This window comes from Platalea leucorodia (genome assembly GCF_965183815.1).
Source record: "Platalea leucorodia genome assembly, chromosome: 9".
In the NCBI taxonomy this organism is placed as follows: domain Eukaryota; kingdom Metazoa; phylum Chordata; class Aves; order Pelecaniformes; family Threskiornithidae; genus Platalea; species Platalea leucorodia.
Genome location: NC_138831.1, coordinates 49879589 through 49892486, shown reverse-complemented (window position 1 = coordinate 49892486; position 12898 = coordinate 49879589). Strand labels below are relative to the sequence as shown.

At 42.7% G+C, this 12898-nt stretch overlaps 1 protein-coding gene across 1 annotated transcript in view; it reads right to left on the bottom strand.

Moving 5' to 3' along the window:
* The window catches only part of SMAD3 (SMAD family member 3), a 78153-nt gene that overhangs the window by 11517 nt on the left and 53738 nt on the right, over nucleotides 1–12898 (bottom strand). Inside the window, exons 2-5 of the mRNA XM_082321182.1 lie at nucleotides 9777–9970; nucleotides 8734–8868; nucleotides 7962–8036; nucleotides 6126–6176 (exon numbers count right to left, since the gene is read on the bottom strand). Of these exons, the coding sequence (XP_082177308.1) occupies nucleotides 6126–6176; nucleotides 7962–8036; nucleotides 8734–8868; nucleotides 9777–9970 (455 nt within the window). The remainder of the gene's footprint in view (nucleotides 1–6125; nucleotides 6177–7961; nucleotides 8037–8733; nucleotides 8869–9776; nucleotides 9971–12898) is intronic.

Genomic DNA, 12898 nt, shown 5'->3' with positions numbered 1-12898 from the left:
TATGATCTCTCTGGCACTGATGAAACCAGTAGAGTTGTCCGCAATACGCACCAAATTGTATGCAACACCGGCATCAAAGTAATTTAAAAATTAGATCTTTTCTTCCAGTCCATTTGATCTCAAATTTTCAAAAGAAAATCCCCGATAGATGATGACACATCTCTTTTATCGGGGTTATGGTTTGACTCAGCCTGTGGACCGCAGCAAAAGGACTGAAGTTCATGAGCAGACCGAGGCAGTCTCGGGAAGACAATACTTCATACGCATGAAAGGTGGGGCATTCCAATGGCATCCAGCGATTTAACTGCTCCCACTGAAGCCAATGAGGTTTCAGCAGAGGAAGGCTCAAGTCAAAGACTCTTGGAAATCCTGCACTAGATGGTGCCCAGTCCTGCCGTCAGCCAAGAAGCTGCCGAGCGGAGGAAGTGGAAAGCAGGCTACGCTAGTTGAGAAGTGCCCTGATCTCCACGTTCAATGCAAGGAAAAAAAGCAAGGGAAGAATTCCCTCCAGTCCTCCCCTCACTTTATCACTTCATCCCCATTCAAATAGCGCTTAAAAGCAGAACACAGCAACTTCCCATCTGGCCAAAGAGTTAACATCAAGCAGCAAAAATCAGCTTTTTCTGTAGGCTTTCCCATCTGTTGCTCCTGCAAGGCTTAGGCAAATCTGGGGCTTAAGAGATCAGCTCCAAAAAATCAAAGACAGTTTTTTACCGGCCCAGCCTCCTCTCACACCAAAGAGAGTGTCTCTACAGAGGTTTGAGAGTCATTTCTCATCTGATACCTGCTGTTACTCTATAACTTTTAGAAAGAGGTTGAAGCAGCCTGGCTTCAGCGAGAAGACATGCTGGTTCCCTCTCCATTAGTGTGGTGTAGAGTTCCCAAAGTAGCTAATTATCAGAAAAAAACCTTCGGTTTCTGCTTTGTTACAAACTTTGCTGACAGCAAATAAGGAATTGAATAAAAGTGCATCTGGGGAACTCTGTAATCCTTAGCAGATCTTCAAAGTCCGTGAATTTTGGAGCTTATACCCATTCCCAGCTTCTTTCACAGTCTCTCTCCTTAATTATATAATCCGAAAGAAATATGCCTTATCACAGGCAAAGCCCGATGTTCCTGCTCTCCTCCACACATTACACCCACAAAAGAAAAAGCGTATCTGCCTCTTACGGACAAGGACACAACACTCAAAGCAAAAGCCAGCAGAAGGCAGCTCAACAGAACAGGGGTTGCTACATCAGTTTAAGAGATCTGGTAAGCACACCCGCCGTTTCTTCACGTTTTAAACAATTTTATAGATTAAAGCACGCCCCTCTCCTGACACGCACAGATGATATCGAACATCCAGGAGTCACACAAGTTTACCGTCTCTGCCTTTTTCTCTTGTACAACATTTTGGTTGGGAAACTGCCACATTGGGCATCTTTCCCCACTACCAGCCTCACTTCATCTATTAGCAGCTGCGGCCTGCAGCAGTGATCTGCACACGCCATAACCGACGCCGGGCTTCCCATGTCTCCAGTGCAACTTGTATAGAGGTACAGCAAATACCAGCACTAATCAGAGTCTCTGAAGGTGTCTCCACCCACTTAAGAAAACAGATTGTGTTCCACATGACTGCGCTCCTGTTCCACAGCAAGTGCCTTTCTCATTGAAAGGCTGCTCAGCTCCAGAAAAATCAAATTAACTTTTGTTGATCCTTAAGCCATGTCCTCAGATTGGTACCCTTCAAGACATAAAAACACCAAAGCCTGTGTTGCTCTCTATGGTTTTGTGGTCCTTTCCTTCAGAAACCACCTCCGCTTGGTCGCGACTCAAGGGAACTGTGGATTCCCCACTGAAGGATGTACGGAAATTTTATTTCCAGCTTATTTGCAACTTGAGGAAAGACACAAACCAACAAATCCTATTTTGAAGAAAAACTCGTCTCTAAAAAATGCAACCAAGCTTTTAACGATGCTGCTTTCTCCTGTGATTTGTGGTCTTAGGCTTCGGCTTAAGCCGTCATGGGATGGGCGAGTTACCTCTTGTGTTAGAGCTGTCCTGTATATTCATTTTCAGTTTATGGATTTACTGTTTGGGGAAAAGTAAGAGAATGCAGCTCTGCTAAAGCCAAAGAATCCTGAGGGGGTACACAATCAACTCAAACATGATGCATTAAAACCAAGCAAATCCTGCCTGAATCGTCTCCGCACTATTTCAACCTTGACTCCCTACAGCTTTGCTTTCGCAAGTGCCCACTGAGTATTGGGATGCTACCCATATTGCATCTTCCCTAGGAGACGAAAGTACTATCTGTTCAGCTGCAGAGGAAAAAATCTGCTGGCTGCTTTGCACACTCTACAATGTGTGCTCTAAGCATAAGAGCGGTTGTTATCCTAGTTTCAGTTAATGCGCTTGATACACAAGGTGTATCAGAAGTTACTGATCACGTTATCCAACTACGTTACTTGCAGCCACATTAATTCTAACTCCCTTCTCAGAAATGAAAAGATAAATATGTGTGCACACTCCCTTCCCCTCTGTACTTTGAGAAGGGCTGTCTTTTCTCTGCTTTGGGAAATCGTGTTTCAACACAGAGGGCAAGAGAGGCTTATGTTACTGATGGATTTGACCACAGGGTAGGTGCCTATTTCACTTACAGCTTTTGCGTCAAGTCCTTCGCGGAGCAAACACTGACAATGGATTTCCTGTACACCAAGGGACTGCCTCACTCCAAAATAACAATACGCATGCAAACCTCAGGCCTGGCCCTTGGCCAGTGTAAACTCCCTGACTTCATTCTGAATGTCCACATAATGCTGGCAATCCTCCTTTCATTTTGGTTGTTTTCTGTATTTTCTCCAGTTCATATTTCAGTAATACAGAAGAGAGCACTGGATATCTATAACTTCCATTTAAAGCTCATGTTTGAGAGCTGAAAATTTGACAACTGGAAGTTTGGACCAAAACTAGAACGCTACCAAATCAAATGCACAAGCTGAAAAGAGGAAAAAAAAAAAATGCCAATATGTTACCTTGCAACACTTTTGTGCCTGTAATAGAAAGATGAAACTCCCTAAGTTCCTTCAACCCCACATTACAGCCTTACAGCTTTATGCTGAAATACATACATTGCACCTCAAACAAACCTAGCTTCTATCGTCTTAGTTGCTTTGCCTCATGCTAGCTTATTGCCTTTGTAATTCTCTGGAATACGGCCAGAGGATTTAAGTCCAAAGTTTAGCTCACAGAGTAAACTGTCTTAAAAGCTTCAGGTAGTTCTGGTCAAGTAAATGGACACCTATGCCGGGACGTTATTTTCTTAATGGCAAAACTGCAAAAACCCACGCACTCTGCTGCTGAAAGCTTGCTGATAATTTTCCTCATTGCACCATGTTGTGTTTTTTAAATTTCTATTCAATTTTCTTAACAAACTCACAGAGAAAGCCTGATTAAACTTCTGCAGATCAAAGTACAGCCCTAGACACAGGAGCGTTCTGCTTATCCACAGAATTATATATAGGACAGCAAAAGCAGGAGCACTGCAGGTCACCAGCCACCGACTAACTTCTGTCTAACTGGGGAGAGAACCTGCAAAGCTGAAAAACAGTTCTGCTCTCACAGCCTGTGCAACCTCTCTCTCGGCTGCAGAGACCATCAGGCTGAAGGTCTGGTGGGCTGTCGGTGTTTTCAAGCTCCTTAGTTTAGATATGCCATCTACAAGGTACAGATGATGACAATTTTGTCATTTGACAGTTCTAAGAGTTGCTCAGCTACATGCCATTTCATTTATTATTTTGTAGCTTCCTCACATGCAAAAATTTACAATCAAATTTTTAAAAGAGACAAGAAGTTCTTAATTTCTGGAAGCTCTTGCCTAAGAGCAATAAATACTTGGTTTGCAAAACTTAAAGGTGTCTTTTCATGTTGGTAAGTTAAAATGCTTTTCTGATGGCTGCTCCTTAGACTACGAAGAGATTCCCTGTGGTTAACCAGCTTCACCTGCTCCTACTTAGCGTTTGTCACCAGACAGCACATTAGACATCTGACGGGCCCATCAGCTGAGCAGCACGTATTAATAACCGGTGTCCTTGTTAGAAAGGATATGTGTTGGGACCTCTTTCCTAGAAACTCCTTTCTTTCTTATATAAGGCAGATGCCACAGTCAACTTGCCAGGTTGGTTTTGTTATATGTAATTGGCTTTTTATTTTTAGGTTGAAAAAAAAAATGCGAGAAATTCTCATCAACTCCTAGGCAGCACACTGGAGCATAATGGATTCAAACGAAAAAAGAAAAAAAGGAAATAAAAGTAAGTCAGCCATGTGTTCTCTTCTTAGGCTTTAACGGTTAAAGCAAATAAAAATTTAGTGGCACCGTGGCAATATATTCCATGCTTTGGAAAAAAAAAAGGGGGGAGTGAGGGGAAGAGAAAAGAAATCCCCCCTTCAGCAGCCCCAAGATAGCCACAAGTCAGCCAATGACTAACAAATTCTGGAGCACTGTCAAAGTACCCTGTGCCAGGATTAAAAGCATATGTAAACTTTACGGCTATGGTTATTCAAGAGTAATCTCAAGTGGCCTCTGTCTGCTGGCTTAATGAACGTTTAGAGAACTGATCCTGCAGCTAGCCAAAGCTAGGAGTGCTTTTTATGACAGACTGCTAAGAGCAATTTCAAACAGGGTAAGAGCTCAAACTGATGAAGATCAGAGCTTTTATATCCATAGGTATGAACATAAAGGGCGAGCCATTTGAGAAGATAACAGAGGTTCAGAGATAGATAGCCACAAAACCTCTAATAGTATCTCAAAGGTAAAGGCCCTGTTCAACTGCTATTCCTTCTTCTTCACCTTTCCTCCTATTTACTATCTACAGGTTATGGAGTGAATCAATGGCATCAGTGGTCTAGTATAGCACTTCGGGCTGCACTGTCTTCCTAGGGCCCAGGATGGAGTTAGCTAGGGGAAAGATAACTCAAGATTGCAGCATAACTTGAGTTTGCTTGACGAAGACCAACCGGCTGGTCGGTCAGAAAAACCCCACAGTGCATCTGTGGTTTGTGCGTCTCAACTGCAACTCTCCTCCAGGCTCGTTTGAGCATAAGACCCCACAAACACCTCTGATGCTCAAGTAAGGTTGTCCGTGACACCTGCACCTCTCCATATGCTAGCATTCCTGCCCTCTCTCCCTTTATTCAGACTCTCCAACTGCACACCGACCAACTAGCCTGCTCCACTTTGCTCTGCTCAGACCATGCTTGATTTTGTACTGTAACAACTTACACACCTGGGCCATCAGATGTTCCAGTGGTTTAGGGCACTGGGACACGAGGGCTCTGGGCTGCTTTGTCCCTGTGCGGTCTAGGGATGCCTCTCCGGTAGATTTACCCTGTGGTCTGACACCGTCCCAGCACTTGTCCTTTTGTTAGGAGTCCCCAGCCGCTGCCACCCAAACTCTCAAGGCCATGCCTATCTGTGCTGTGTAACTGCACGCTTGCTCTGCTGGGGACGTGAGTTTGCTCCTGAGCTGGGTTTACGTGAGGATTTGCTGCCCTTCAATCAAGCAGACGATTGCCTGAGCTGACGAAGCAGTGCAGGCAAATCTGTGGCTCTGAACCTCAGCCCCCTGTCCACAACATGTCGACAGCAGCGTTTGCCCTATAATGGCTGTAACACCAAGTTAATAAACATAAAAAAATTGCAAGGCACTCTGGTACATTGTAAAAGAGACCAGTAAGCACTATAAATTTACAAAGTAACTTCCAGGAGACAAAATTTAACCTCAATCTGTGTCCTTTAAAAATATAAACACAAAACCACCAGCAAAACAGACGGACATATTCCTTGCAACCTCCTGTAATCAAACAAGTGTATTTTTTGCTGCAGTCCTTCACTCATTCTTTCTGGTATTTGTCTGCCAACATTTCTTGGTTTTTTATTAACTCTCTGATTTAAGTTCAGATTTCTTTATTTCATATAGAGTTACTATGAACCACTGTTAGCACGGTAAAGAGGATTAGCGGAAAGGAACGTCAACAGTGCTCACAACCTCAGCAAAAGTGCACAACCTCAAGAAATAACATCATCATTAAAATGTCACTGTCTTCACTGTAATTACACACAGTTCTCAAGATCAGATGCTTACCCAGGTTATTGTGTGCTGGAGACATAGGGTTTGGTGATAAGTTTGGAGAACCTGAAAATCAAGACATTATTATTAGTAGCATGGCATCCACCCAAGGAAAAACACTTGCACAAAACCTTCAGTGCTGCCCAGGCTTGTTGGAGGGATAACCCACTTTCAAGTCTCGTTTTGTGACACCAGCAGCTTCTCTGATGCTGATTGCTCTTTACATGAGCTTCCAAATGCTATTACTTATGATATCAACTTGCTACATCTGCAATACTGCTAAGCATCTTCAGAATGCATTCACTTAAGCTTAACCCATTAATTTTCAAAACTGAGCATGCAGCTGTCTCTTTTACTTTCACTTGCAGTTATCAAAACTCCAGGCACCATCGTGACAGCTACAGCCAAACCCAGTTAGCTGGGCATTTGAGAGCTTGATTTTACATTGCTAGGCACAAAACATACTCACTCGTAAAGAGTCAAAAACACACCACTTTGTATCAGCAAATCTTACTGGTTTGGGGACAACGGACTGTTGGGTCAAGCTATACAGATCTGACCAAACAACCGTCAGAATTTTATCCCAAATCATTTCAAATTAGTCCAAAAATTCTGTGCATATGTTTCAAATATCTGCACTTGGATGTCCAGAGCAATTTCCACAGTCTCTGGATGCCACATGGATGCAGACAGGTGGTACAGCTCATTTTTTCTTTTCCTCTCACACCGAGTTCAGCTGGTTTCTTTAAAATGTGTTTTTTTCTATAAAGAGGGAAGTCCATGACATCTGAAGGAAGGGATATAGCATTTGAACATAAATTGGGTATTTATAGCATCTTCCAGACCAATCCTATTCCAGTACACTCTCCCAAAAAGCCATACATACATTCCACATGTCAACCACATTACCAATAATTGTATGCACTAAAATGGTTTGTGTCAATAGGCCTATGTTTGATGTAGACAAACAAACCCACACTGCCTTCCTCCATCTGTATAACTGCAGTGAAAGACTGCAAATCAGTCATCCCTCTTTTAGAATCCCACGTATGCTCTAGAGCTGAAGACATGCACAGAAACCGAGATATTTGTGTGCAGTATTTGCATTCATTAGGTTCTGCCTGTCTATGTTTATGTAAGTACCATGTATTTGCATATCCCTCTTGTAAAGCATCAGCCCCTCTAACCAAGGACGTGGTTTTGCTTTTCTAGCAAAAGTTTTATGAATTCAGAGTCTGATTCAGTGGTTCTTACTCACAAGCAGTGACACCACTCTGATCAACAAGATGCCTTAAACATTTACTCCCAGAAAGATGAGACCTGCACGTTTAATTTGAAAGTGTTGATACAGGTTAGCACGAACACAAAGGCTGCTCATTCTAAACCTGGTTACTTGCTTTCTTGGCAATGAGAGAATCCAGACTTTCAACTTTCTTTGGGATATATCCACTAAATGATAAACTATTTAAAAACAAATCTCATATGGTCATTTCAAATATAGTTCAACTCGACATTTCAGTATGTCAACAACCAAACAATCAGAAAAATGCCTCTGCCGAAAAGTGCCAGCTACGTGCAAAATTTCCACGTGCATACAGATGCATGGATGCAAATATAACACAAACTGTCATCCTTAAATGTGTCTCCACTGTTTCAGGTTCCTGCTTAGTACTGTCGAATGATGGAGGCTGGGGAGAACGGGAACACGCTGCACCTTTCACCAGCAGCTCTAAAACATACAGCCCTGTGCTTTACATGGGATGTCAGGCTACATTTCCACTCCTACAGGGATAATAAAAGAGTCCCTGATATGACCTAGAAAGCTGCAGCAAATGGCAAAAGATGACTTACCTGCATCCATGCTGGGATTCATCTGGTGGTCACTAGTTTCTCCATCCTCACTCAAATAGCCTGGAGGAGGTGTCTCTAGAAGCATAAAATGATCATACTGTCATTGCAACTGGATGCAAAGTCTGGATTTTAGACACCAAAAACATTTACTTTGTTATTCACAAGGAGCTAAATTTCTTTTTTATTACTTTTCTTCCTCAAGCTGCTGAAAGGAGGAGCTGGCATAACCAGGATGATAGTCATCATAGCATATTTGTGAATAACAGAGGAGGGGGAAACAAAAAAAATCTGGATTTTCAGTCCCATAAAACTTTAAGCCATGTAGACAGTTTTCTGTCCGCATATTTTTCCTCTCCTGGTGTGCAGCTGCATAGCTTCTCCATGCAAATAAGGTGTAAATTGCTTGTAAAAGAGATACATAAATAGAAGAGCTCAATTCCATCAGAAATTTAGAGAGTTTTACTCAAATTAAAACGGCTGAATTTCATTCAAATCTAAACTTGCTAAGGGAACATTCAGCTTTAGATTTCACAATAAACTGAGCACGTACTACTGAAGGGGAGAGGTGAGTTTAAAGAAAACAAACCAAAACTATAAACAGCACTGTTGTGCGTCTACATTTACAGCTTTCATCTATTTTTGCATAAGTTCCCACTCCTTAGCTTCATAGTCACGATGGAAAGAAAGACTTTCCAGTCATCCAGCTTGGCATACATAGACACGATTCACCGTGCAATATGAGCCTTTTCCCTGTATGGAAGACATACAGTACCTGGAATGTAGTTGCTCTGTGGCTCGATACCTGCTGGGAAGTTAGTGTTCTCTGGAATAGAATGACTGTAATCATCTAACGGCGGGAATTCAGCTGGGATCTCTGTGTGCCGAGGCACCAGCACTGGAGGTAACACTGCACAAATGGAAAGGGGAAAAAAAAATAAAAAATAAAAAAAAATAAAAAAAAATAGAACAGCAACGTTAACAGCTTTAAAATAAAATGACTGAAACCCTAGAAAATGAAGAGAAACCAGTTTGGAGTAACACCCTTAAATACCTGCAACACCAAAGCCGCTAATTAAGGGACACAATTTGATACTTGCTTCTGAAATAACAGCAGCAGTTAAAGATGCTATTCTTAACATATCTCAGCTGGGGACGGGATACGTGCTTATCTGAACACACCTCGTCTGTCTGCCCCGTCCAAGGCAAAGAAACAGGTCTTCTTGAAAAACCATTGAAGAGAAGTTATATCACATGATTCAAAAGGCATAATTTTCACATAAAATGGAACAGCAAGGTAGGATTAGCATAAACATCCAGACTGGTTCTGCAGATTTGCACTGACACGCAGCAGAACTATCTGCAGTTCCAGATGAAAGTCTCGTTCAGAGGCAGGAGGAGACTTCGGAACAGGAAATTCAGTTGTGTTGGGAGCTATTCTTAGATCCACTTCAACTTAACAAGTAAGTATATCCTTAATTTAATACCAACAATTAGGGATGCATAGAACACTGCCGTAGTTCATACTTGCCTCCACTATGCGTGTGAGTCGTTTGCGTGCGCACAATGCCACATTAGGAACCTGGCAACAGCGCAATCCGCTCGACTTGGATTTTATCGACTTAAAATGATATTTCCCCCCTGAGTGCAGATTCATAAATTATTCTACTGTGTACAGTAAGAGATTATCATCAATAATAGATACACTTTGGTTTTAAAACCCTACGCCTGCTGCTTTATTCAATTTTGAAATGCACTTATAAATCCCTTATGCTGGCACCGAGAAGCTGAGGTATCCACACATAGGGTCGGCAGTACCTGGGGTTTCCACTCTTTGGTAATGATAAGGGTTCACACAGACTTCATCCTTCTTCATGTTAAAGGCATACTCGCACATCTCCATGGCACGCAACTCATGGTGGCTATGAAGGTCTGGCCACCGCCACAGCCGGCAGTAGATCACATGGGGAAGACCTTTCCGGTGAGATACTTGCAGCCGGCCGTCTAATGATCTGCAGTCAGAACATAAAGATGATAGCAATTTAGACTGGCATTAATAGAGGTGTAGTACCGACCACAGCCCATCAAACACTACCCAGGGGAACCTAATCTGAAGACCGCAGACTTCAGCAGGAGGCTGAAAGCATAGGCTGCCCAGCCAACTCCGTACCCGGACAAAATCCCAAAAGATGCTAGTCACCAAAACCCGCTGAGACAGTGCTGCAAGGAGGCATTCCGGTCCCAGTCTTCAGGCCAAGAAGTTATCTCTGGAAACTGTAAAATGTTTGTTTTATATAACAGCCCTGCTCTGGATTTATTAATTTTCTGAAAAGAGGTTACTTTGGAGGCAGAGACAAGAGCTACAGCAAGTAAGAATACATCAATTTAGCGGTACTTCTTAAGCATTTAAGTGTGTCCTAACAAACAGGCCACTTGCACAGCTCTCAACCATTTATGCTGTGCATGTAAAGGTGTTACATCTTAAAATATGTGCAAATAAAACTGGACTTTTAAAATACAGAGAGACATGAATTTCCATGGTGACAAAACCGTCCAAAATTGATACAGATACCTTTTCTTTAAACAGTGTTCACGAACATTACAAACAAGCAAGGCTTCCAGTTTCATTTTCCAAATTGCAGCTTGAAAGCAAAACCAGGGTTTTTTCAGCATTGCTTACTTGTGTTTTTACATCTAGCCCGTGTCTTCTCCAACCCATTTTTCACCTAAGCCTATCCTCACCCTAGAATAGCCTGTTCCTAGCAAACCTTCCTGGGAAGCAAGACAAGCGTGTTCAGATCCTCTGCAGCAGGGGAAGGAGCTGGAGCAGGGTCTCCTCCATCCTGAATGAGGGCTCCACTCCCCGAGCCACCAAACGGGAACTGCCCCCAGGCACTTTCTTTGAAGTCTAACCCTTCATTTCCCTTGCTTTTCTTAATGACTGAAATGAAACACTTCAGGGGGTTGGTGAAATGAAATATTTCTATTTTTTTAATTTGTCAAGGAAAGAAAAAAGAAGAGAAAATTGAAATTTTACTCAGATTTATGTCCCTTGGTTCTTTGTGTTGGCAGCCAATCCAGAAAAAACAAAACAGAACCAAACCAAAACACACAAACAATTATTCAAACAGTGGTTGCGCTAGTCTTGGCTGCCCTAAGAGAGTTTTCCCAAAAGCTTCCCTGGCAGAGCTTGGTAACACACACACCTCTTGTAAACGCTGCTACAACGACGAGGAAGGCAAAATGCGACCAGTTCAAGCTATTACTGACAAGTACTTGATTTAGGGGAGCAGGAAAACACGTCATGTAACTGGTACGTAGGAAGCATATAAGGAGTCTGTGCCATCACTGAGGGACTAGCTGGTACAGGTTATAAAATGTCTAAAACCTGCAAGTATATTACAGCCCTGAAAAATTCACAACGCCCAGAGTTATTATTTATAGTACATATTTATAGTATGTGTTTCTTCATATTGTGCCTGTTATTTATGGGTCATGCATTCTCTCAGACTGCTCTGTGACAGGGTGACCAACCAGCTGAGTATCTGGCACATTTTCCAAGCGTGTTCTTATGCCAAGCTCATTCTGAGGGCAGGAAAGCAGAAATGGGATTTCCCAGGTGGAGGACTCCCAAGGAGGGCACCAGCATCTAGAATTATCTTCTGTGGAAGGTGGGAATCCTGGTATTGATTTCAATGGGGCCAAGACTTGACTTACGTGACCCCAAAACTTGTCAGTTTGGAAAAATTAAAAAAAATAAAAACAAAAAACAACAAACAAAAAAACCAATACCAAAAGTGTGAAAATATTCACTAAATTTAACAAAATGAGAGTAGGCTGAAACAAGGAACAAAACAGGACTGATTTTCTGTTCCCCTTCCAAACATCTTTGCCCGCTCGGCAGGATATCTCACATCTAGGTGGGGGTAAAGGAGAAAAAAGGAGACTCAGAGAGATGATTCCAAGTATCCTGCAGGAGATAAAACCGTGGCAAGTATTCTTACTGTTCCCAGTCACCATCAGCAGATGGACATCACAGCAGCACAGACAGACTTGGGTTGAGGTTAGCAGCTGAGACGGGGGGACTAACACAAAGTGCGTATGACTTTGGGATTACTTGCAAGGATGGTTCTCTCCCTACATTTCCCAGGACAGAAGAAACTCTTTATACCTACAACAAACTTCCCGGTCAGCTGGAGGGTAAAGTGCACTTCTTCCCATCACCCCAGGGTTCTTGGTAAAAGCTGTGAAGTCATTACAAAAGACGAGCCAGTACATCCAGACACCTGACTCACTCTCTGGATGCAGTGGCCCTCGCCACCCGGGTTAACGGAGCCCTTCCACCGACAAAGTTCTCGCAGGAGATAGCGGAGACAGACACCAAGTCACTGTTGTCTGAGCAGTCCCCAAATCCTGAACAACTTCAGTGGTTATCTAAAACGAAAACAGCCTAGAAGCATAACAGAGCTCTCAACCACTACTGTCACAGCTACTCATTTTTGTTAGCAGAGACTGCACGCAGCGGAAAACGTGTTGTGCTTGCTGTCTACCACTGCTCGTGGCATGAATGCTGTCTATAGGGCAGAAGAGATGGACTTCTCTACAATCTTATCTAAAAAGACTTTTTAAAATGACAGAGCCATATGTTTGATTTTCAAATATAACCACCTCCTCTTCTCCCCTCTCCCCCCAATAAGGAGATAAGGTAAAAAAAAAAAAAAATTATATTTCCCCGAAGCCCTGGGAGCTAATTACATTTTTATGATTGTGAAATCTCTCCTCAGGCTCTTTGTTAAGGGACTTGGAACAAAACAACATCGTCTGCATGTTCTCGGGAAGAAGGTGGCTAAGTAACAGGGCAGCTTGCTTGCTTTTTGCTGCCCTGCCTCAACCCTCAAGGAGTATTTTCTCCAAAGCAACAAATAACTGGTACGGCTGAG